The sequence below is a fragment of the Oncorhynchus clarkii genome, chromosome 3 (assembly GCF_045791955.1).
Source record: "Oncorhynchus clarkii lewisi isolate Uvic-CL-2024 chromosome 3, UVic_Ocla_1.0, whole genome shotgun sequence".
Taxonomy (NCBI): domain Eukaryota; kingdom Metazoa; phylum Chordata; class Actinopteri; order Salmoniformes; family Salmonidae; genus Oncorhynchus; species Oncorhynchus clarkii.
Genome location: NC_092149.1, coordinates 7162889 through 7188743, shown reverse-complemented (window position 1 = coordinate 7188743; position 25855 = coordinate 7162889). Strand labels below are relative to the sequence as shown.

General features: G+C 45.4%; 1 protein-coding gene across 2 annotated transcripts in view; it reads right to left on the bottom strand.

Annotated features, from left to right (window-relative positions):
- The window catches only part of LOC139387157 (beta-chimaerin-like), a 45846-nt gene that overhangs the window by 9258 nt on the left and 10733 nt on the right, over positions 1 to 25855 (bottom strand). The window contains exons 2-8 of one of the 2 annotated variants that reach the window (XM_071133202.1): positions 23922 to 23960; positions 20687 to 20742; positions 19036 to 19067; positions 18412 to 18525; positions 18037 to 18310; positions 7619 to 7708; positions 1913 to 1997 (exon numbers count right to left, since the gene is read on the bottom strand). In XM_071133202.1, the coding sequence (XP_070989303.1) occupies positions 1913 to 1997; positions 7619 to 7708; positions 18037 to 18310; positions 18412 to 18525; positions 19036 to 19067; positions 20687 to 20742; positions 23922 to 23960 (690 nt within the window). Of the gene's footprint in view, positions 1 to 1912; positions 1998 to 7618; positions 7709 to 18036; positions 18311 to 18411; positions 18526 to 19035; positions 19068 to 20288; positions 20395 to 20686; positions 20743 to 23921; positions 23961 to 25855 lie in introns of those variants that run through there. The other variant, XM_071133210.1, reaches the window with a different exon arrangement.

Genomic DNA, 25855 nt, shown 5'->3' with positions numbered 1-25855 from the left:
AAACTGAAATGGTCCATCCACACAGACAGTCTGGTGAAGGCGGCACAACAGCGCCTCTTCAACCTCAAGAGGCTGAAGAAAATGTGGCGTGTCACCTAAAACCTTCAAACTTTTACAGATGCACAATTGAGAGCATCCTGTCTGGTGTATCACCGCCTGGTACAGCAACTGCACCTTCCTCAACCACAAGGCTCTCCAAAGGGTGGTGCGTTCTTCCCCTCGCATCACCGGGGGCAAACTACCTGCCCTCCAGGACACCTACAGCACCTGATGTCACAGGAAGGCCAAAAAGATCAAAGGACAACAACCACCCGAGCCACTGCCTGTTCACCCTGCTACCATCCAGAAGGCGAGGTCAGTACAGGTGCATCAAAGCTGGGACCGAGAGACTGAAAAACAGCTTATATCTCAAGGCCATCAGACTTTTAAAACAGCCAATAACATAGAGGCTGCTGCCTACATACAGACTCAATCATTGGCCACTTTAATAAATGGATCACTAGTCACTAAGAATGCCACTTTAATAATGTTTACATATCTTGCATTCCTCGTTAACATTACTCATATACTGTATTTTATACATTCTATTGCATCTTGCCTATGCCACTATCATTGCTCATTCATATATTTATATATTCTTATTCCATTATTTTACTTAGGTGTGTGTATTAGGTAGTTGTGGAATTTTTAGATTACCATGTTAGATATTGCTGCACTGTCAGAACTAGAAGCACAAGCATTTCGCTACACTCGCATCTGCTAACCATGTGTATGTGACCAATAAAATTGGATTTGACAGCACAGCCAGCCAGCACAGCCAGCCTTGTTGCAGTTTTGTGGATCCAGTATTTGGATGTCCTTGCTTGACTGGGTGTGTCCCGTTGATGCACCTTCTAAGCTCTCTGTGAGCGTCTGTCTTGTTTATAAATAGTTGACAGCCATAGTCACAGGGGGAACTGGTTTGTCCCAGGTGTCACTGAGGAATGCTAAATTACTACATTTCACAGGCCTCATCCAACCATTGATTTACATGGAACAGACCACATTTCACAGGCCTCATCCAACCATTGATTTACATGGAACAGACCACATTTCACAGGCCTCATCCAACCATTGATTTACATGGAACAGACCACATTTCACAGGCCTCATCAAACCATTGATTTACATGAAACAGACCACATTTCCTGGGCTCTACATTCCATGACATGATCCAGGCTTAGACGTAATATTGTAATACCCTTTTTATTGTCATAGCATTTAAAAATAAAGACATTATTAGGCATTTCAAGTTTGATATCTCATGTGTTACAATTAGTCACATGACATTAGTCACATGACATGAAACCCAACCGGACAGAGACGTCCGATCAGTTCAATTTGATTGATATTTGATCAAACGTGAATTCTTGAAATAAATCAAAACTTGGAAGTCATATTGTTTATTTGTGGTAAACACGGGGGATAAAATGAGACAAAGCCTGGTTACATGGATGATTTATTGAACATGTTAACAGGACCCCGAGGGTCTGATCAGGGATGTTACCAGGACCCTGAGGGTCTGATCAGGGATGTTAACAGGACTCCGAGGGTCTGATCAGGGATGTTAACAGGACTCCGAGGGTCTGATCAGGGATGTTAACAGGACTCCGAGGGTCTGATCAGGGATGTTAACAGGACTCCAAGGGTCTGATCAGGGATTGGAGTTATTTTCTTTAGGCTTTCATCCCAAATTGCATCCTATTCCCTGTAAAACTTTAGATCAGAACCCTATGAGCCCTACACACGTGGACTACATAGGGAATAGGGTGATATTTGGGATGGTACTCTAATGTAATGAAGTACCCATGAAAGGTCAGTGATGGTAGCTAGGTCAGCAATGTTGGGATGTCTGAATGGAAGAGGAGGGTACCTGAGCAGTGGACCCCTTGGGCTATGAGGCCCCACATGAAGTTGGCGCAATACTCGCACCAGTGAGGCCCTCGGAAAGTATGAACCTATGGAAGGGTGAGACAACACAGCAACAGATTAGAGTCTGGAAGACACACACACCTTCTCGCTCTCACTGAACAAACATAACTCTCTAAATCACACACGCACACAGTAAACAAACATAACTCTAAATCACACATACCTCACTGAACAAACATAACTCTAAATCACACACACATATACGCAAACAGACAAACACACAAGATCTGTGAATTTTCTCATTCATTGTATTTCTGGAGGTGAGTTGGCCCCAGGGCAGGTTAGACGGTTACTGTAGGTGAGTAGTACCCAGGTCAGATGGTTACTGTAGGTGAGTAGGCCCCAGGGCAGGTTAGACGGTTACTGTAGGTGAGTAGTACCCAGGTCAGATGGTTACTGTAGGTGAGTGGGACCCAGGTCAGATGGTTACTGTAGGTGAGTGGGACCCAGGTCAGATGGTTACTGTAGGTGAGTGGCCCCAGGGCAGGTCAGATGGTTACTGTAGGCGAGTAGGACCCAGGGCAGGTCAGATGGTTACTGTAGGTGAGTAGTACCCAGGTCAGATGGTTACTATAGGTGAGTGGGACCCAGGTCAGATGGTTACTGTAGGCGAGTAGGACCCAGGTCAGAAGGTTACTGTAGGTGAGTGGGACCCAGGTCAGATGGTTACTGTAGGTGAGTGGCCCCAGGTCAGATGGTTACTGTAGGCGAGTGGCCCCAGGTCAGATGGTTACTGTAGGCGAGTAGTACCCAGGTCAGATGGTTACTGTAGGTGAGTGGGACCCAGGTCAGATGGTTACTGTAGGCGAGTAGTACCCAGGTCAGATGGTTACTGTAGGTGAGTGGGACCCAGGTCAGATGGTTACTGTAGGTGAGTGGCCCCAGGGCAGGTCAGATGGTTACTGTAGGCGAGTGGGACCCAGGTCAGATGGTTACTGTAGGCGAGTAGGACCCAGGGCAGGTCAGATGGTTACTGTAGGCGAGTAGGACCCAGGGCAGGTCAGATGGTTACTGTAGGCGAGTAGGACCCAGGGCAGGTCAGATGGTTACTGTAGGCGAGTAGGACCCAGGGCAGGTCAGATGGTTACTGTAGGCGAGTAGGACCCAGGGCAGGTCAGATGGTTACTGTAGGCGAGTAGGCCCCAGGGCAGGTCAGATGGTTACTGTCGGCGAGTAGGCCCCAATAGGCTGCTCTGGGTCGGACGTGGCTTACTGTCCTACGGGCTGCTCTGGGTCGGACGTGGCTTAATGTCCTACGGGCTGCTCTGGGTCGGACGTGGCTTACTGTGCTATAGGCTGCTCTGGGTCGGACGTGGCTTACTGTGCTATGGGCTGCTCTGGGTCAGACATGGCTTACTGTCATATGGGCTGCTTTGGGTCGGACGTGGCTTACTGTGCTATAGGTTGCTCTGGCTTGGGAAGTAACTATTACACCATGTCAAAATAGAGGGATACCTGTTTACCTGGATGTGTCACAGCTCTTCACACTGTGCTTAGTAATGACAGAGGAATGTCTCTTCAGTAAGGCAGGTTTGGGTCCCAAATGGCACCCTATACCCTATATAGTGCACTACTTTGCCCTGGTGAAACTAGTCCTCTATCTAGGGAATAGGGTGCCCTGGTCTCTGGTCAGCCCTGGTCTCTGGTCCCGGTCTACAGTGGAAGGGAGGGAGGGACCCCAAGCCCAGTCTACAGTGGGAGGGAGGGAGGGACCCCAAGCCCAGTCTACAGTGGGAGGGAGGGACCCCATGCCCAGTCTACAGTGGGAGGGACCCCATGCCCAGTCTACAGTGGGAGGGAAGAAGGGACCCCAAGCCCAATGAGTGACTGTGTATACAAGTCAGATTAAAAGGATTTACAAAGTGTCTGGCATCTGTTCCTGCCCGGGCTGCTGGATACATGCAAACATGTTCACACACACGCAAGCCTGCACCGACCACTTCACTAAAGAGTTATTAGGTTACGTTAGATTGATAGAAGAGAGTACAATAGTACAGATAAGGGCTCTTGACAGGTGCTGAGCAGCTGGGTGGTTTGTTGTTCCATTCTGAAATGGGACCAGACACTAGGCTGGAGAGCTGGAGGTTAGGAGGCCATTCTACCCTGCAGGCTCACTGAAACCTGAGACACAATGGCAGGAATGTATTCAGGTGCCCATGAGGAGAGATCGCTTTCTCTCTCTCAATTCAATTTAAGGGCTTTATTGGCATGGGAAACGTATGTTAACATTGTCAAAGCAAGTGAACCAAATAATAAACAAAAGTGAAATAAACAAAAATGAACAGTAAACATTACACTCACAAAAGTTCCAAAGGAATAAAAAGACATTACAAATGTCATATTATGTGCAAAAATGTCAAGTACAAAAGGGAAAATAAATAAACAGAAATATGGGTTATATTTATACTTCACTGGTTGTCCTTTTATTGTGGCAACAGGTCACAAATACTGCTGCTGTGATGGCACACTGGTATTTCACCCAATAGATATGAGAGTTTATCAAAATTGGATTTGTTTTCAAATTCTTTGTGGGTTTGTGTAATCTGAGGGAAATGTGGGTCTCTAATATGGTCATACATTTGGCAGGAGGTTAGGAAGTGCATCTCAGTTACCACCTCATTTTGTGGGCAGTGAGCACATAGCCTGTCTTCTCGAGAGCCATGTCTGCCTACGCAGCCTCTCAATAGCGAGGCTATACTCACTGAGTCTGTACATAGTCAAAGATCTCCTACATTTTGGGTCAGTTACTGTGGTCAGGTATTCTGCCACTGTGTCCTCTCTGTTTAGGGCCAAGTAGCATTCTAGTTTGCCCTGTTGTTTTTGTTCATTCTTTCCAATGTATCAAAAAAGTATATTTTTGTTTTCTTATGATTTGGTTGAGTCCAATTGTGTTGCTGTCCTGGGGCTCTGTGGGGTCTGCAAACAGAGCCCCAGGACCAGCTTGCTTGTTATCAACAGTTTGGGAATCACTTCCTTTTAGGTGGTTGTAGAATTTAATGGCTCTTTTCTGGATTTTGATAATTAGCAGATATCGGCCTAATTCTGCTCTGCATGCATTATTTGGTGTTTTACATTGTACACAGAGGATATTTGTGTTTGTCGCATTTTGTGAATTCTTGGTTGGTGAGCGGACCCCAGACCTCACAACCATAAAGGGCAATGGGTTCTATAACTGATTTAAGTATTTTTAGCCAGATCCTAATTGGTATGTCAAATTTTATTTCCTTTTGGTGACATAGAAGGCTTTGTGGAAGTTACCTGTGGCACTAAGGCCGAGGTACGTATAGTTTTTTGTGTGCTCTAGGGAAACGGTGTCTAGATGGAATTTGTGGTCCTGGCAACCGGACCTTTATTGGAACACCATTATTTTAGTCTTAAATTATATTTTTTTTACCCCTTTTTCTCCCGAATTTTGTGGTATCCAATTAGTTACAGTCTTGTCTCATCGCTGCAACTGCCGTACGGACTCAGGAGAGGCGAAGGTCGAGAGCCATGCGTCCTCCAAAACACAACCCAACCAAGCCGCACCACAATGCATATCCAAACTGGAAGCCAGCCGCACCAATCCCTGCCGGCCAAACACTCCCTAACCCGGACGACACTGGGCCAATTGTGCGCCACCCCATGGGCCTACCGGTCGCGGCCGGCTGCGACAGAGCCTGGGCTCGAACCCAGAATCTCTGGTGGCACAGCTAGCACTGCGATGCAGTGCCTTAGACCACTGCGCCAACGGGAGGCCATTATTTTAGTCTCACTGAGATTTACTGTCAGGGCCCAGGTCTGACCGAATCTGTGCAGAAGATCTAGGTGCTGCTGTAGGCCCTCCTTGGTTGGTGACAGAAGCACCAGATCATCAGCAAACAGTAGACATTTGACTTCAGATTCTAGTAGGGTGAGGCCGGGTGCTGCAGACTGCTCTAGAGCCCTCACCAATTCGTTGATATATATGTTGAAGATGGAGGGGGGCTTAAGATGCATCCCTGTCTCACCCCCCAGCCCTGTGGAAAGAAAATGTGTGTGTTTTGCCAATTTTAACCGTGTACATGGATTTTATAATGTGTGTTTTTTCCCCAACACCAATTTCCATCAATTTGTATAGCAGACCCTAATCCCAAACTGAGTCAAAAGCTTTTTTGAAATCAACAAAGCATGAAGACTTTGCCTGTTTGTTAGGGTGTACAGGGTGAATACATGGTCTGTTTTATGGTCATTTGGTAAAAAGCCAATTTGACATTTGCTCAGTACATTGTTTTCTCTGAGAAAATGTATGAGTCTGCTGTTAATGATAATGCAGAGGATTTTCCAAAGGTTGCTGTTGACACATATCCCACAGTAGTTATTAGGGTCACATGTCTCCACTTCTGTGGATTGGGGTGATCAGTCCTTGATTCCAGATATTGTGGAATATGCCAGAGCTAACGATGATGTTAAAGGAGTTTAAGTATAGCCAATTGGAATTTGTGGTCTGTATATTTTATCATTTCATTGAGGACACCAACCCCACAGGACTTTTTGGGTTGGAGGGTTTGTATTTTGTCCTGTAGTTCATTCAATGTAATTTGATAATCTAGTGGGTTCTGGTAGTCTTGTATGGTTGATTCTAAAATGTGTATTTGATCAGGTTTCTGCTGTTTGTTCTTTCTTGTAGGGCCATAAAGATTGGAGAAGTGGTTTACCCATTCATTTTCATTTTGGATAGATAACTCTGTTTGTTTAGGGTTTTCTAAGAGTCTATGGATTCTTCAATTACATTGAGCTGATTTCAGACGTGCTGTTCCTTCTTTTTCCGTATTGTATGTCTGTATTGTTTTAGTGATTCACCATAGTGAAGGCTGAGGTTCTGAGTCTCTATGTTTTTGGTTGGATAGGTTTCTCAATTTCTTTCTTAGGATTTTGCTTTCTTCATGAAATAATTTGTGATTGTTAATTTTCTCTGGTTTTCTGTTTGAAATGTTTAGATTTGATGAAGCTGAGAGGTCAAGAATACTGGTTAGGTTTACTGCCAAGTTTGCGTTGGTCTCACATACCAAAATCATGTGTTGTATTCAATATTTATTTCAATATATCAACTGTATATCTGTTTTTGAAAATCAAGATGAAACAAAGAGGTTAAAGTGCTCAAAAATCTCAGCCCATTAATGTTTACAGCCGTTAATGGGTTAAAATATACGCCATATCCATGAAGCACAGTCGATAGATTTAGACATATGGCTGACAGCTGCACGTGCCCACAAGACAGCTTTCATCATGAAAGCACATGATGATGAATAACATCAGTCTCTGTGTTATAATGGTACCTAACTGGTAGCCAGTCTAGTGACAGGTAGGCAGCTCACTAAGCAGATAAAAAAAAGAGTCATTGAAATCGGTTACTTTGTCACTTTGAGGAACGTCACTTTTAAGTTTCAGATCAACCTGACAGAACTTAATCTCCCAGAGCCTGCATGGACAAGCAGAGCTGCCTGTAGGAATGGAATAATTTCCTGAGGTGAAAGAGCTTCAAACAGAGCTTTGAACAAAGAATTTACAGAGAGGCAGACCTCCTACAGAGGTCCTAAAGCAGTCGACTCTCACCCCCTCCCTCCCTCCCTCCCAGTACCTCACTACATCCTCTTTTAAAAAGGTTCAATCAAACAAACCATCTCACCTTGAAGTTGTGGATCTTGTCATAGGAGCTCTGCTTCTCGGAGGGGCAGTCTTTCAGGGTGCTGTGCCGTACCAGAGGAGAAGTGGTGATCTGTGGACAGGAAGCCAACAGTTTTAGAGGCTTCCAGAGTAACGTTTTTCTGCTCCCCAACTTGACCCTCAGGGCGAAGGCCAGTAGCTCCTGCCTCTTCCGCTCCCCTCTCTTGGTCTTGTGGACCGTTACATCTCCTGGCCCTATCCCTCCTCCCGGACCCCGGCTCCCTTCCTCCACTTCCATGGCCGCTGCCGTGTGTCTGACTGTGTCCCCCTGTCCGGGTCTCCTCTGGTGAGCCGTGTGGTGAGTGCTGGAGGACGTAGCGCCCAGTGCTGGGTAACAGACGCCGGCGGCAGCCGCCCAACGAGGAGGACACGGCCGCTGTGCTCCACTCCCCTCCTCCTCCCTCTGTTCCTCCTACTCCTCTTCCTGCTGCTGCTGGGACCCAGGAGGATACAGACTGACAGTCAGGATGGGGGCGGCTCTGCATCTGTTCTGAGCTCCAGCTCCAGGGAAAAGAAGCAGAGAGCAGCCAGCAGCAGTGGGCGGCCCCCAGGGCAGGAGTGTGCCTCACACAATGGCTCTCATTCACACACACCCAATAGGAGAGAGAGAAGTCCGGGGGGAGGGTCCCTTGGTTGGTGGGGAGGGGCTAGGAGGAGAGTCCCTTGGTTGGTGGGGAGGGGCTAGGAGGAGAGTCCCTTGGTTGGTGGGGAGGGGCTAGGTGGGTGTGTGGGGTTAGAGTGAGTGTGCGTGGGGTGAGGGGGAGCTGTCAGTACAGCTCTTCACGGCTCAGCAGCAATCTAAAGCAGGATCATTGGCTGCAGTCAAACTCTCTACAGACACAGAGAACCATGTCACACTACCTATTAGCACGTTGCCTCCCGGACATACACACTCAACTGGAGATAATACTGAACTGCCAGTAGCCCACGGTAACAAACCCCCCCACCAACAACAGTTACATAACCAAGTCCCCTCCACACAACAGGAGTCCTGGCACTATCCTTCTGGCCCAGAAGAGCCGCGACATGCTCCTAGATTCCTTCCAGTCCAGTAGAAACAGATTAGTCAACTACATCTCGACCTTCATGCCTCACAATCCACTGGTGGTCTTCCTCTCCCTGCCTAGACTGCAGCCAGACTACAAACAGCCGCTATGACTCCAGCCTGCTCCCACCAATCACTCTGCTTTGCTCTTAAACCCCCCAGCAGAACAGCACCCGACCATGATCATCCACTGGGATTGGCAGGGATTATGGCCGTAATCCCCACTCAAGGTGTAATCCCACGGTGGCCAAATCCCTGTCAGGTCCCAGGCAGAGTTCATGGTGGCCATGTCCTGACTCAATGGGGGGGCTGTTGCCGAATTTACAGCGCATTTTGAGCGACTCTCCTTCTAAACATCCACTCCTTCTAAAACACCAGGAGGGCCTCATCAGAATGAGGGAATGTCAGAATTAAACTAGAACAGAGGATTTTGTAGCTGTGATGGAATGATGAAGAGCTGGAAGGGTAGAATAGTTGAGGAAGGGAATGACCCTAAGGGAGAGATAAATATATGCTTGTAGCTCACTCAGCTCAGAGACACTTCAGCTGAAATGAGAGGATAGGCAGCTTTAAAAAGGTTGTAATAGACATAGAAGCCGTTTTAAAAATATGGCTTTGGGCCTCCTGTACACCCTCCAAACTGTAACGTAGACTGAGGACCATGTTGTGCTGTAGCTACAGAAGTAATGTCTTCTCATTTCTACCAGCATGTCAACTGTGCAATTAGATGAGACAAAACATTTACTCCACACACACAAACGGATACAAAGCTCTCCCTAACCATAACCCTATCCTCATGATTCATGCTTACAAGCAAAAACTCAAAAACAGGAAGTACCAATGACGTGCTCAATAAGGAAGTGGTTCGATGAAGTGGTTGTTAAGCTACAGGACTGTTTCACTACCATAGACTGGAATGTGTTATGGGATTCATCAGTCACCGGCTTCATTAATTGGTATCAACGACGTTGTCCCCACAGTGCCCGTACGTACATATCCCAACCAGAAGTCATGGATTACAGATAACATCCGCACTGAAAAGGCTAGGGCTGCCGCTTTCAATTAGCGGGAGGGACACTAATCAGGACACATAAATCCTGCTTCAACCTCTGACGAGCCATCAAACAGGCAAATGGTCAATGCACAACTTAGTATGATTCGATCTATGCCGGCACTGACGCTCTTAGGATGTGGCAGGGCTTGCAAACTATCACAGATTACAAAAGGGAAACCCAGCCGTGAGCTGCTCAATGACACGAGCCTACCAGATAAGGTAAATGCCTTCTATACTCGCTTTGAGGCAAGCAACACTGAACCATGCATGAGAGCACCAGTTGTTCCGGATGACTGCGGGATCACGCTCTCCGTAGCCAGTGGGAGTAATATCTTTAAACAAGTTAACATTCACAAGGCCCGGATTACCAGGATAAATATGGATTACCAGGACACTTACTCAGAGCATGCACTGACCAGCTGGCAAGTGTTTTCACTGACATTTTCAACCTCTGTCTGACCCAGTCTGTAATGCCTAGATGTTTCAAGCAGATCACCATAGTCCCAGTGCCTAAGAATGCCAAGGTAACCTGTCTAATTGATTATCACCCCGTAGCACTCACACCTGCAGCCATGAAATGCTTTGAAAGGCTGGTCATGGCTCATAAGCACTATCATCCCAGACACCCTGGACCCTCACCAATTCACAAACCTCCCTAACAGCTCCACATTGCCCTCTCCTACCTGGACAAGAGGAACACCTTAGTGCCCTCCAAGCTCATCACTAAGCTATGGACCCTGGGACTGAACACCTCCCACTGCAACTGGATCCTGGACTTCCTGACGGGCTGCCCCCAGGTGGTGAGGGTAGGCAACAACACATCCACCAAACTGACCCTCAACACGGGGACCCCTCAGAGGTGCGTACTTATTCCCCTCCTGTACTCCCTGTGGCCGCGCACGACTACAACACCATCATCATTAAGTTTGCTGATGATACCACTATGGTAGGCCTGATCCTGATGAGACAGCCTATAAGGAGATCAGAGAGACCTGGCAGTGTGGTACCAAGAAAACAGCCTCTCCCTCAACGTCAGCCAAGAAGCCGATGATGGACCACAGGAAACGAAGGGCCGAGCAGCCCCCATTCACATCGATGGGGCTGTAGTGGAGTGGGTCGAGAGCTTCAAGTTCCTCGGTGTCCACATCACTAAGGATCTATCATGGTCCACACACACCAACACAGTCGTGAAGAGGGCACGACAATGCCTCTTCACTCTCAGGAGGTTGAAAAGATTTGGCATGGGGCCTCAGAACCTCAAAAAAGGGTCTACAGCTGCACCATTGAGAACATGACTGGTTGCGTCACTGCTTGGTATCCGACCGCAAGGCGCTACAGAACATCACTGAGGCCAAACTCCCACCCATCCAGGACCTCTATACCAGGCAGTGTCAGAAGAAGGCCATAAAAATGGTCAGCCGCCCAAGTCAGACTGTTCACTCTGCTACCGCATGGCAAGCAGCACCACTGCACCAAGTCTGGAACCAACAGAACCCTGAACAGCTTCTACCTCCAAAGCCTTGAGACTATGAAATAGTTAGTCCAGTTAGCCATCTGCATTGACTGTTTTTCCACTAACTTAGACTCCTCACATACTGTACGCTGCTGCTACTGTCTATTATCTAGCCTGTTGCCTAGTCACTTTATTCCTAGTTATATGTACATAGCCGGTCCAGCATCACTACTCTGGACGGTTCTGACTTAGAATATGTGGACAACTACAAATACCTAGGTGTCTGGTTAGACTGCAAACTCTCCTTCCAGACTCACATTAAGCATCTCCAATCCAAAATTAAGCTTCCTATTTCGCAACAAAGCATCCTTCACTCATGCTGCCAAACGTACCCTTGTAAAACTGACTATCCTACCAATCCTCAACTTTGGCGATGTAATTTACAAAATAGATTCCAACACTCTACTCAGCAAATTGGATGCAGTCTATCACAGTGCCATCCGTTTTGTCACTACCCACCACTGCGACCTGTACGCTCTCGTTGGCTGGCCCTCGCTTCATACTCGTCGCCAAACCCACTGGCTCCAGGTTATCTACAAGTCTCTACTAAGTAAAGCTTATCTCAGCTCACTGATCACCATAGCAGCACCCACTCGTAGCACACGCTCCAGCAGGTATATCTCACTGGTCACCATAGCAGCACCCACTCGTAGCACACGCTCCAGCAGGTATATCTCACTGGTCACCCCCAAAGACAATTTTTCCTTTGGCTGCCTTTCCTTACAGTTCTCTGCTGCCAATGACTGGAACGAACTGCAAAAATCTCTGAAGCTGGAGACTCATATCTCCCTCACTAGCTTTAAGCACCAGCTGTCAGAGCAGCTCACAGATCACTGCACATAGCCTATCTGTACATTACCCATATGTAAATAGCCCATCCAACTACCTCATCCCCATACTGTATTTATTTATCTTGCTCCTTTGCACCCCAGTATCTCTACTTGCACATTCATCTTCTGCACATCTACCATTCCAGTGTTTAATTGCTATATTGTAATTACTTCGCACACCATGGCCTATTTATTGCCTTACCTCCCTTATTCTACCTCATTTGCACATTCAGTCAATAATACAGTAGAAAAAGTATGTTTGTTTTACTCCATGTGTAACTCTGTGTTGTTGACTGTATGTTTGTTTACTCCATGTGTAACTCTGTGTTGTTGTATGTGTCGAACTGCTTTGCTTTATCTTGGCCAGGTCGCAATTGCAAATGAGAACTTGTTCTCAACTAGCCTACCTGGTTAAATAAAGGTGAAATAAAAAAATATATAACAAAAATGAGCTTGTACCGCTGCACATCGACTCAGTACTGGTACCTTGTGTATATAGCTAAGTTATCATTACTCATTGTGTATTTATTATTACTTTTCTATTATTTAGCTTTTATTTCTCTGCATTTTTGGGAAGAGTCCGGAAGTATTTCACTGTCTACACCCGTTGTTTACAAAGCATGTATCTAAAACATTTCATTTAAAATGGCTGAACGGGTAACAGTCAGGACAGGAGAAGCTGTTTGTCACAGAGATAGACATCCTATCAAAGACCAGGAGGAGGATCTAAACTAGACGGAGCAGAGAGAAGAGTAAGGGATCTGGAGGAAGAGAGAGACAGGCGGATGAAGAAAATGTATGACACAGAAAAAGGAAGGGGGAGAGGCGGAGGGAGGGGGTATACAGTACGTATTGAGAGAGAGAGAGAGAGACTGACGGTTATGGTCTTTTTCCCTCGAGGCAGATGGCTTCTTGTCTCAGAAGAGTTTAGAATAAAATACATTTAAAAAAGGCCCTGGTTTCTTTTCAGCAGCCAGGCTCTGTTATTCACTGTGTGGGTGCAGCTGAGCAGACACAGTGGGGAGAACAGAGGATCATGGGAAAATAGAAAATAACACTAGTGTCTTTCTTTCTGTAAGGTCAGATAACCGTCCAAACAAAAACACACCATCTCATACAATTTCATCCAAACATAGACGTGAATGGGGATGTAGTCAGTGATAAAGTCTGTTTTACTATTCAGAAAGTGTAGTGAAAGGAAAACGTACAGTGCCAATTAAAACAGGCCTGCCTGTGTCTGGAAGTATGACAGATCAGCGTTGAAAGCATTCTGCCTTTTACAAAGTATGTAGCTACTGTAGAAAATCTTTATTGTAGTTGCTCAATTATTTCCCAACGCCATCTTTATAGATCATGTTGTTTCCAACAGACTAACAGGTTGCTCAAGGACGAGGTCATTAAACTTCCAAAAACAAACTACTATAACCTCAGAATAATATCCAAGCAGGCTAACCTGACATTATAGAACTAGGACCAGAACATGGACTAGAAATGCATTGATCACCTTCTTCCATCTCCCCTCCAGCACCAGTTACATTAAACCAGTAGTGAGTCTCAAACGGCTCCCTATTTTCTGCATAGTGCACTTCTTTTGACCAAAGCCCTGAGGGACCAGAGGGTATAGGGTGCCATTTGGGAAGCTGTTATAGGAGGAAACTGGCAAGAGTTTGGCCAATGTGGCAACTCCCAACACAAGTGCACAGACACATTGAGCCGTGTGAACCGAGGAGGCTGACACACAGCAGGTCACCAGACAGGTTGAGTGAGTCTCCTCCCCCCCTTCGGGAGGAATGTACACACACACACACACACACACACACACACACACACACACCTGAATGAGGATTTACAAGAGAGAGTAAAGACAGTCAGTATGTGAGGGAGCATGTTTACTGTAGCTACTGTGTGTCTGAAAAAACAGACTGACACTGGACAGAGTATTATAGTGCAGTGTTAACTAAAGTCAGTAAAGACACTGGACAGAGTATTATAGTGCAGTCTTAACTAAAGTCAGTAAAGATACAGGCTGATACTGGACAGAGTATTATAGTGCAGTGTTAACTAAAGTCAGTAAAGATACAGGCTGATACTGGACAGAGTATTATAGTGCAGTGTTAACTAAAGTCAGTAAAGACACTGGACAGAGTATTATAGTGCAGTGTTAACTAAAGTCAGTAAAGACACTGGACAGAGTATTATAGTGCAGTCTTAACTAAAGTCAGTAAAGATACTGGACAGAGTATCATAGTGCAGTGTTAACTAAAGTCAGTAAAGATACAGGCTGATACTGGACAGAGTATTATAGTGCAGTGTTAACTAAAGTCAGTAAAGATACTGGACAGAGTATTATAGTGCAGTGTTAACTAAAGTCAGTAAAGATACTGGACAGAGTATTATAGTGCAGTGTTAACTAAAGTCAGTAAAGATACAGGCTGATACTGGACAGAGTATTATAGTGCAGTGTTAACTAAAGTCAGTAAAGATACAGGCTGATACTGGACAGAGTATTATAGTGCAGTCTTAACTAAAGTCAGTAAAGACACTGGACAGAGTATCATAGTGCAGTCTTAACTAAAGTCAGTAAAGATACAGGCTGATACTGGACAGAGTATTATAGTGCAGTCTTAACTAAAGTCAGTAAAGACACTGGACAGAGTATCATAGTGCAGTGTTAACTAAAGTCAGTAAAGATACAGGCTGATACTGGACAGAGTATTATAGTGCAGTGTTAACTAAAGTCAGTAAAGATACAGGCTGATACTGGACAGAGTATTATAGTGCAGTCTTAACTAAAGTCAGTAAAGATACTGGACAGAGTATCATAGTGCAGTGTTAACTAAAGTCAGTAAAGATACAGGCTGATACTGGACAGAGTATTATAGTGCAGTGTTAACTAAAGTCAGTAAAGATACTGGACAGAGTATTATAGTGCAGTGTTAACTAAAGTCAGTAAAGATACTGGACAGAGTATTATAGTGCAGTGTTAACTAAAGTCAGTAAAGATACTGGCTGATACTGGACAGAGTATTATAGTGCAGTGTTAACTAAAGTCAGTAAAGATACTGGACAGAGTATTATAGTACAGTGTTAACTAAAGTCAGTAAAGATACTGGACAGAGTATTATAGTGCAGTGTTAACTAAAGTCAGTAAAGATACAGGCTGATACTGGACAGAGTATTATAGTGCAGTGTTAACTAAAGTCAGTAAAGATACTGGACAGAGTATTATAGTGCAGTGTTAACTAAAGTCAGTAAAGATACAGATACTGGACAGAGTATTATAGTGCAGTGTTAACTAAAGTCAGTAAAGATACTGGACAGAGTAGTATAGTGCAGTGTTTACTAAAGTCAGTAAAGACACTGGACAGAGTATTATAGTGCAGTGTTAACTAAAGTCAGTAAAGATACTAGACAGAGTATTATAGTGCAGTGTTAACTAAAGTCAGTAAAGATACAGGTCATTCTAACAAGCCTGGCTCCACTCCATAGGGACATATGCTACATCCCAAATGGCCACCTATTACCTACTTAGTACATTACATTTGACCAGAGCCCTATAGGCCCTGGTCAAAGGTAGTGCACTATAAAAGGAATAGGGTGTCATTCGGGACGCAGACGAGAGGAAACAGGAGGACTGCACTTTGACCTCCTGCTTTTTTTGGGACATGACAGACTGGCAGGTGTTTGTCCAACACTGAAAGCCTAAAATCAGGAGACCTGTCATTGGCCCAACTCATCATGGTTTCCAAGACTGCATCCCAAATGGCACCTCTTTAGTGCTCTACTTTTGATCAGGACCCATAGGGCTCTGGTCAAAAGTAGAGCATTGTATAGGGAATAGGGTGTCAGTTGGGACATAACATAAGCTTGACAGATCGAAGTGTGACACTCAAAACAACACCTTTTTACAGACACTCTGACATTACTGACTGACAGGCTGGCAAAACATGCTCTAGATATCCACTCACATGTCTGCTGGGAACCCCCCCCAAAATACTATACAAGGTCAGACAGTCTGTACTTGACCAGACCAAATACCCTAGTACATGTACTTTCTGTATATCAGGTCCTGTATGTTTCCTGACAGAAATACAGCCCATGCTATGGAGACTCCTCCCGGAGGGGTTTAGTTTTATGTTAAGGATTCATCTACGAACGTGTTGGAATCCGTCAGAGTCCATGAACTACTGACCAAGTTAAGAGCCTGCAGGGAGCTGCCTCCTGCAGTAAGGGCTTAAGGCTCTCTGTCCCCTTCACTCTAACTCTAGTGGACAGACAGTGACATGAATAGCACAGCGCTGGTGGGTGTTGGAAAGGAGCGGAGAGGAAACGGACGCCTTGCAACACCACTGACTCGGGCAGGACTGCCTTGTTGCTGTCAGACGACTGATGGAGACCCATGTGCGTCCCAAATGGCACCCTATTCCCCATATAGGGCATTACTTTACCAGGGAAAAAGTAGTGCACTACATAGGAAATATAGTGACATTTGGGAGGGATACTGTTTATCAGAACTAAATGATTTGTTCAATATTCCAAGAAGCACCAGGGGTGTGTGGCTGGTATTGGAGGAACAGAGCAGAATGTCAAGACAACTTCACCCAACCAAACATGGATGAAGGAAAGGCTTTGTGATTTTACCATGTTTAACAGTCAAAGACTGAAGAAAAATAACATTTCCAATCACAGCTAAGTGTGAAATGTGCTGTTGATATGCTATGGCTTGGTCCGGTTGCCACCTAGTGGTGAGATGTGGGAATTGCCAACACCCTAGAACGACACAGTAGAATGAAAGATTTTCACATCGGCTAATATAATGAGTCACAGACAGTCAATATCCTTCAGAAGTTAGTTGATGAGAACAAATGGTGTGAAATGTGTGATTCATCTATAGCCCTAGAACAGTGTCTGTCTGTTACACAATAACATCCCAGTCCTGTTGGTCATCATGACCTTTAATGAGAAGTGATGTCAGGAAGGAAACACCCCCCTGCAGAGACAATAAATGTCTCTTTCTCATGAGAAACGGTTACATAATGAAAAACTCCATCCTTACTGCAGATGCTGATAGAGTAGAAGGTAATGAACATGTTTTAGGGACAGGAGTTTTTCCAGACCGTGTGGCGTGACCAGGAAAAACTCTGATCTGTTACAGTCCATAGCTAAGGCCCAGAGTTGTTCCTGTTCAGGTCACAACTATAGTCAGGAAACACAACAGTAGTAGATGTAGCATGTTAATACATAGTTAACCTGGTGCTATGGGAGAGAATCACCGTCCCCAATGTCACCACCACTGTCCCCAATGTCACCACCCCCATCCCCAATGTCACCACCCCCACCACCATCCCCAATGTCACCACCACCACCACCGTCCCCAATGTCACCACCACCATCCCCAATGTCACCATCACCACCACCATCCCCAATGTCACCATCACCACCACCATCCCCAATGTCACCATCACCACCACCATCCCCAATGTCACCATCACCACCACCATCCCCAATGTCACCATCACCACCACCATCCCCAATGTCACCATCACCACCACCGATGTCACCTTCACCACCACCATCCCCAATGTCACCATCACCACCACCATCCCCAATGTCACCATCACCACCACCATCCCCAATGTCACCTTCACCACCACCATCCCCAATGTCACCATCACCACCACCATCCCCAATGTCACCTTCACCACCACCGATGTCACCTTCACCACCACCGATGTCACCGTCACCACCACTCACCAGCCCCACCAATGTCACCACCACCACCATCCCCAATGTCACCACCACCCCCACCAATATCACCCCCACCATCGATGTCACCGTCACCACCACTCACCAGCCCCACCAATGTCATCACCAAAGTAACTTTTCATAGCACTTTGTTACATAAAGAATGTCAAAGTGATGTACCGTAACACCTCACCTTCCTGTCCTCTCTCTGGAAGGTGACCCTATGGGGTTCAGTGCGTCTCCGGCTCAGCCGGTGCCCCATCTTGTCCTTCAGCAGGGATGTGTAGCCCAGGTGTTCATAGATGGGGTTGGTGGTCATCTTGGCGATGTACTCTGCTGCCTTGGTCTCGATGTACAGGGTGATGAGGCCATCCGTCACCAGGTCATGGACCGTCTCAAAGCGCTTCTCCCCCACAAAGTGCTTCCCGTCATAGAACAGTCTGTAGTTCAGGGTCTGGTGCCCAAACCTGGGGAGAGAAAGGTAGAGCGAGTGGGTGGGTGGGGAGAGCGTATTTGACAAGGTGTGTATATTTAGTAAGTAAATGTGTGTGTGTACTGTGTACAGTACCTTAAGGCCAAGGTGTGTGTCCCTGGCTGTCTCTGGCTCTCTCTGACAAGGTAAGCCCCCTCTGCTCCTCCCAGTAGCTCATCTGCAGACTCTCTGGATAGCATGCCATGGAACCTTGAGAGAGCCACAAGTCTCCTGTCAATGCCGGCCACAAGTCTCCTGTCAATGCCGGCCACAAGTCTCCTGTCAATGCCGGCCACAAGTCTCCTGTCAATGCCGGCCACAAGTCTCCTGGTAATGCCGGCCACAAGTCTCCTGTCAATGCCGGCCACAAGTCTCCTGTCAATGCCGGCCACAAGTCTCCTGTCAATGCCGGCCACAAGTCTCCTGTCAATGCCGGCCACAAGTCTCCTGTCAATGCCGCCACAAGTCTCCTGTCAATGTTGTGGCCTTGTCTACGGACCTTGAGGTCTCTGTCCCTCTGGATGAAACACTAAATTATCTCCATCCTCTTGCACACACACAGACACACACACACACACACACACACAGACACACACACACACAACACCCTAAGCACATGTAAAGCTTGACGTTAATGATAAATCACACAGCTAGAGCCAGTCTCCCCAGCAGCTGTATTAGAACATGGATGAAAATCACAAAGTCAGTCTCACTACTCACTCTCTGCCGTAATATTTGGGTCTGGTCTCCATCTGTAAATCCAGAGGAGAGAGAAAAGATACATTGGCTGACAGAGACATAGTCAGTTGAAAGGTCACTTCAATGGCTTGGCCAAGAAGGATACATGTTTCATAAAGGATGTCTGTCTCTCTCTGCCTGTCTGTGTCTCTGTTGGGGAACAGATATGTATTGCTTTCTGTCTGTCTCTCTCTGCCTGTCTGTGTCTCTGTTGGGGAACAGATATTTATTGCTTTCTGTCTGTCTCTCTCTGCCTGTCTGTGTCTCTGTTGGGGAACAGATATGTATTGCTTTCTGTCTGTCTCTCTCTGCCTGTCTGTGTCTCTGTTGGGGAACAGATATGTATTGCTTTTTGTCTGTCTCTCTCTGCCTGTCTGTGTCTCTGTTGGGGAACAGATATTTATTGCTTTCTGTCTGTCTCTCTCTGCCTGTCTGTGTCTCTGTTGGGGAACAGATATTTATTGCTTTCTGTCTGTCTCTCTCTGCCTGTCTGTGTCTCTGTTGGGGAACAGATATGTATTGCTTTCTGTCTGTGTCTCTCTGCCTGTCTGTGTCTCTCTGCCTGTCTGTGTCTCTCTGCCTGTCTGTGTCTCTCTGCCTGTCTGTCTCTCTCTGCCTGTCTGTGTCTCTGTTGGGGAACAGATATTTATTGCTTTCGGTCTGTCTCTCTCTGCCTGTCTGTGTCTCTGTTGGGGAACAGATATTTATTGCTTTCTGTCTGTCTCTCTCTGCCTGTCTGTGTCTCTGTTGGGGAACAGATATTTATTGCTTTCTGTCTGTCTCTTTCTGCCTGTCTGCGTCTCTCTGCCAATTCCATTTAATTTCAATTTAAGGAGCTTTATTGGCATGGGAAACATATGTTCACATTGCCAAAGCAAAAATGAAGTGAAAGTGAAATAAACTAACGTACAGTAAACATTAAACTCAAAAGTTGTTTGTTTTTTATTTTTTTTAAATCAAATTGTATATTAAGTATATATATACACAGTGTTGTAATGATGTGCAAATAGTTAATGTCCAAAAGGGAAATAAATATAGGTTGTATTTACAATGGTGTTTGTTCTACACTGGTTTCCCTTTTCTTGTGGCAACAGGTCACAAATCTTGCTGCTGTGATGGCACACTGTGGTATTTCACCCAGTAGATATGGGAGTTTATCAAAATTGGATTTGTTTTCAAATTCTTTGTGAGTTTGTGTAATCTGAGGGAAATGTGTCTCTCTAATATGGTCATACATTTGGCAGGAGGTTAGGAAGTGCAGCTCAGTTTCCACCTCATTTTGTGGGCAGTGTGCACATAGCCTGTCTTCTGTTGAGATCCAGGTCAGGTATTCTGCCACTGTGTACTCTCTGTTTAGGGCCAAATAGCATTCTAGTTTGCTCTGTGTGACTCTCCCTCTTTCATTCTGCCAATTGCCGGACCTCTTTACCATTCAGTACCAGATTAGAGATAAGAAAACGACAATGTGGTTAAAGATTAGTTTATCAGAATGTTCGTTACATTATCACAACAGATCAGGCATCCTATCACAAAATACTGTAGTCTATATGGTTGCCTCCCTGATTCTGAGACACTGAGAGAAGGGTAGACAATGGGGTTGTAAGCTTAATCTTTAAAGAGGTGCAGTGCTGACCTCCTGAGGGCAGGTCATCCTCTTGGGCCGAGGAGCTTCCTGCTGGAGCCGGTACACTGTTAGAGACAAACATGGACTGTCAAGTAAAAAGCATCGTATTCAGTATTAGAATGGCTGCACTGCTGAGGCCACGATATGTACGCATAGAGAGTTACACAGCCTTAAGGACGCAACACAGTCTACGGAAACTGAGCCAACAGTGGTCCGTTTCGCGTCGAGTTCCAAAAATTCAGACGGAACAAAGACTACGTAGACAACAACACAAACAGACCTCCTTCAGCTCCGTTTACGTAGACTGTAGACCGCTTCACACACACAGACACTAATTCATGCATTATTTCCCTATGGGACAATAAAGTTCAGTAACGTATTCATTCATCACTGTATGGGGTCATCAGCTGGACATACAGTCCCACTACAGTCCAGCCATCCACAATGTATTCATCTCCTTTAAATCCCATTTTCACTCCACAGCTACCAGGCCGGTCCGGATTATTTTTCAAACATTTTGTGCACAAATTTGTTTACATCCCTGTGAGTGAGCATTCCTCCTTTGCCAAGATAATCCATCCACCTGACAAGTTACTGGCCTTGCCATATATGTTCAAGCAGATGTCTAATCATTTATTTGAGTTACACAATTATTAATAACGCCCCAATGCACTCCTCTTGCAGCTCACTGTCACATGCTACATGTACAACACTATTTTTAACCATGGAACATGTTTGTGTGCAGTGGTCCCAACAGACTTGGAAGGGGCACTAGATTCTGAGGAGTTAAAACTGTCCGTTAGGAAGTTAGAAGGTTATAGTTGCTCTAATATTGGACATGCAGCATACAGTCTCTGTATGGCCACTGACAGTATGATTCAAAGATGGCAGGCTCACTTTTAGCCGAACTCAGAGCAAAGTCAACAAGGAACAGTAGGAACACCAGGAGCTGTTAGCGAAGTCGAAGATATCCACGGGCTAATGTCTCTCAGTGGTTTATATGACAGGTCCCATACATCACCAAACCCTCTGTGTGAATGTCAATGAATATTTCACAGAGGGATACATCCCAAATGGCACCCTATTCCCTATGTAGTGCAGTACTTTAGATCAGGACCCATAGTTTACTATATAGAGAATAGGGTGCCATTTGGGACATAACTTTAGTCTAGGGCCTTAGTGCAGGATACAAACAGTGACTATTAAATCTTAGTACTGAGACACAATGGGGAGACCGTATGCATCCCAAAAGTCACCCTATTCCCCTACATAGTGCACTACATTTGACCAGAACCAAGTACTACAGTAAATAGGGTTTAATTTGAGACGCAGTCAGAGTAGCGCAGTAACATATGCAGCAGCAGCACTGAGCCAAGCTGCCATCATGGATGAAGTGTACTTAAAGACTGAGTGTTCGGTGTAAATCAGTGAAACTGTTGAAAATGGAATGGAGAAAAAACCATGTAGCGAGCGAGATTAAATCACATCTACGGTTAAGACTGCCACAGTATAATATATCACAGCTGAGCTGGGGACACGAGGCCTATTGTCTGTAATGTACCTATTCTAAGGGCTTTACTGTAGACACAGATTATACTATACTCATGTGATGCAATAACAATGTGCATGACACTAAGTGTGTGTACCAAATTGCACCCTATTCCATACATAGTGCACTACTTTTTTATAACAGAATTATTGGTGAAGAACACAAAATTATACATGTTTACATATTTGGAGCAAAAGTAATGCATTAAATAGGGAACAGGGTGCCACTTGAGGACACACCCTAAGAATGTTGGACGAAACAGGATTAGAAGAGACAGACAGTGTCTTTGTCTTCCTCATTGTAATGTAACACAGCATTGGGAGTAGTGCCGTTTCCTCATTGTAATGTAACAGCATTGGGAGTAGTGCCGTTTCCTCATTGTAATGTAACAGCATTGGGAGTAGTGCCGTTTCCTCATTGTAATGTAACAGCATTGGGAGTAGTGTCGTTTCCTCATTGTAATGTAACAGCATTGGGAGTAGTGCCGTTTCCTCGTTGTAATGTAACAGCATTGGGAGTAGTGTCGTTTCCTCGTTGTAATGTAACAGCATTGGGAGTAGTGTCGTTCCTCGTTGTAATGTAACAGCATTGGGAGTAGTGCCGTTTCCTCGTTGTAATGTAACAGCATTGGGAGTAGTGCCGTTTCCTCGTTGTAATGTAACAGCATTGGGAGTAGTGCCGTTTCCTCGTTGTAATGTAACAGCATTGGGAGTAGTGCCGTTTCCTCATTGTAATGTAACAGCATTGGGAGTAGTGTCGTTTCCTCGTTGTAATGTAACAGCATTGGGAGTAGTGTCGTTTCCTCGTTGTAATGTAACAGCATTGGGAGTAGTGTAACAGGTTAAGTCTCTGTACTGAATCTTCCCCACAACAGACTTTCCATGCGGGAGGAGGCAGACTCCTGACTGAGTTTGTTTGTTTTAGTCAGGACAACTCACAACAACCAGCAAGACCTGGACGTCTTCCATGGACACACACACACAGGTTGTCTTCCACGGACACACACACAGGTTGTCTTCCACGGACACACACACACACACACACACACACACACACGGGTTGTCTTCCACGGACACACAGGTTGTCTTCCACGGACACACACACACGGGTTGTCTTCCACGGACACACACACACACAGGTTGTCTTCCACGGACACACACACACAGGTTGTCTTCCACGGACACACACACACAGGTTGTCTTCCACGGACACACACAGGTTGTCTTCCACGGACACACACAGGTTGTCTTCCACGGACATGAAGACATAGTGAGCTCCAGTGGAGGCTTCTGAGGGGAGAACGGCTCATAATAATGGCTGGAATGGCGTCATGAACATGGTTGTGTAGGACACCATTCCATTCCATTCCAGACATTATTAAGAGCCGTCCTCCCCTCAGCAGCCTCCACTGGTGAGCTCTAAAAATATCTCTCAGCCAGTGTTAGAAGACTGGAGAGGAGAGAGAAGTAACAGGAAGCTGTGCTGAGGCATGGCGCGTCCCAAGAAGCCTTACTGTACACACTAACTGTAACAGAGAAGTATTTCTGCTTTAATATCCTTATATGATCACATATAAGAGTCCTTTGTAGTGACATGCAGCAGCCTGGCGGCCATGATGACTAGGCTTCTAGCGTTCCACATTCTTGGTGGACAACCAAGACTTTACAGTGGATAAACAGTACTTCAGACACTTACAGTAAGACTTCCATATGGGCGGTTGGTAATCCTCAGGATCTGAAACGACAAAACAGGAGGCGGGTTAGTGGTCAGAGAGAGAAAGACAGACTCCCATATCTATTGGGGGAAATACTACAGTATCCAATCACAGCAGCAAGATGTGACCTGTTGCCACAAGAAAAAAAAGGCAACCAGTGAAGAACAAACACCATTGTAAATATATTTATGATTTATTTATTTTCCCTTTCGTACTTTAACTATTTGCACATCATTACACACACACACACACACACTTTTAAATGTTTTTATTATTTTGGAAATTCTGTAAATGTAATGTTTACTGTTACTTTAAAAAATATATATTATCCATTTCACTTGCTTTGGCAAACATATGTTTCCCATGCCAATAAAGCCCTTAAATTTGACAGACAGAAACAGACAGAGACCGTTCAGAACTAGACAGAAGGGAGGTAAAGGGGTTAGACAACGGGCATATAGAACCGTTTTATTCTTTCTTGGGTGAATAGTCCGTCTCTCTGCGTCCCAGTTACATTCTCTCTGAATGGATTATGAACTCATCATCACCATGGTTATTTCAGGGTTGTTTACGTCTCAGTCTAGTTATTCTGCTAGACCAGCATAATTATACACAGGGTTTATTCACACTGTGAAGCCTCTTGAGATACTCATCGCTCAGTGAGTGAATATAGTTGCCACACAACAGATCTATAGCACCTGGTTCAGCCCAGGGATATGTCCCTTCTTCACAGATAGATCCATCTTTATAAAACACCTTTAAAGGCTAGCATTATGCCATGATGATGATACACAGTATTCATTACCCAAGAAGGACAAAGCAAATTAGAAAATGTGGAAATGCAATTTCCAGCCCAATACCCATGGGATCTACTGTAACCTGAGGGGAAATGTGCTACTTTAATTGCATGGACGGTTGAGGTTTGTGTTTATTGAAGGAAAATGTAACCACAATTTCTTACTCCTTGTACTCTGTCATCATGCCCACCGTATTCCCTTGGTAACTTATAAGTTGGTACAACTTCCTCCTGCATAATATACTACCTACTATATGCACCATAAGTACCTTGACATATGCTTGTATACTGTAACAGTACATGACTATCTAATTCATTAGTATGGCTATACTATGGATCTTAGGCTGGCAAGGCTGTGCATGCCAACTATCCCAGAAACGCAGAAACCTACTGAAGGCTTAAGTCCTCTGCTACCTCACAGACACTTAGTCAGGAATCATTGTGTAAATGTAGCTAGTAATACTGCAGCAGGTGGAATGATGGAATGTGTCCTTAATGCATCACATCTCTCTACTGTTCCCGGCGGAAGGATCTCACCGACAGCTGGAGTAACTGCATGTGTGAACAATGAATCACATTAAAAAAGGTCAAAGACAGAGTTCATTTAAAAAGACCCAGGGACATCTATCTAGGGGTCAATATGCCAGCCCACTATTCCCCCCCAGGGGACAGGCTGCATGCTAACTACCCTATGGCTGCCACAGGCCCACCTGAGAGAGTCAAGAAGAGCCACGTGTGTGCATGGAGGGGTGTGTCATTGTGCCCTCTCACTCTCAGTAGTGCACTATATTTATAGTCAACAACTCACTGGCAGACCAAACCTGCCTACTGTCATTGTCTGGAACCAACCAGACAATGACAGTCACAGTAAGTTTAGTCTGAGTGAGTGACTGGTCCACTGGATCACCATGTCAACCACACTGAATGTTTTGTTGTCATCATTGGCAGTTTCCATACAGTCACAGAGAGCTTTGAGGTGCATATTCAGTGTTGGATCCAAGTGGTACCCTGTTCCCATGAAGCTAGGGTTATGGTTGAACCAGGATGTGGTCATGAAGCTAGGGTTAGGGTTGAACCAGGATGTGGTCATGAAGCTAGGGTTATGGTTGAACCATGATG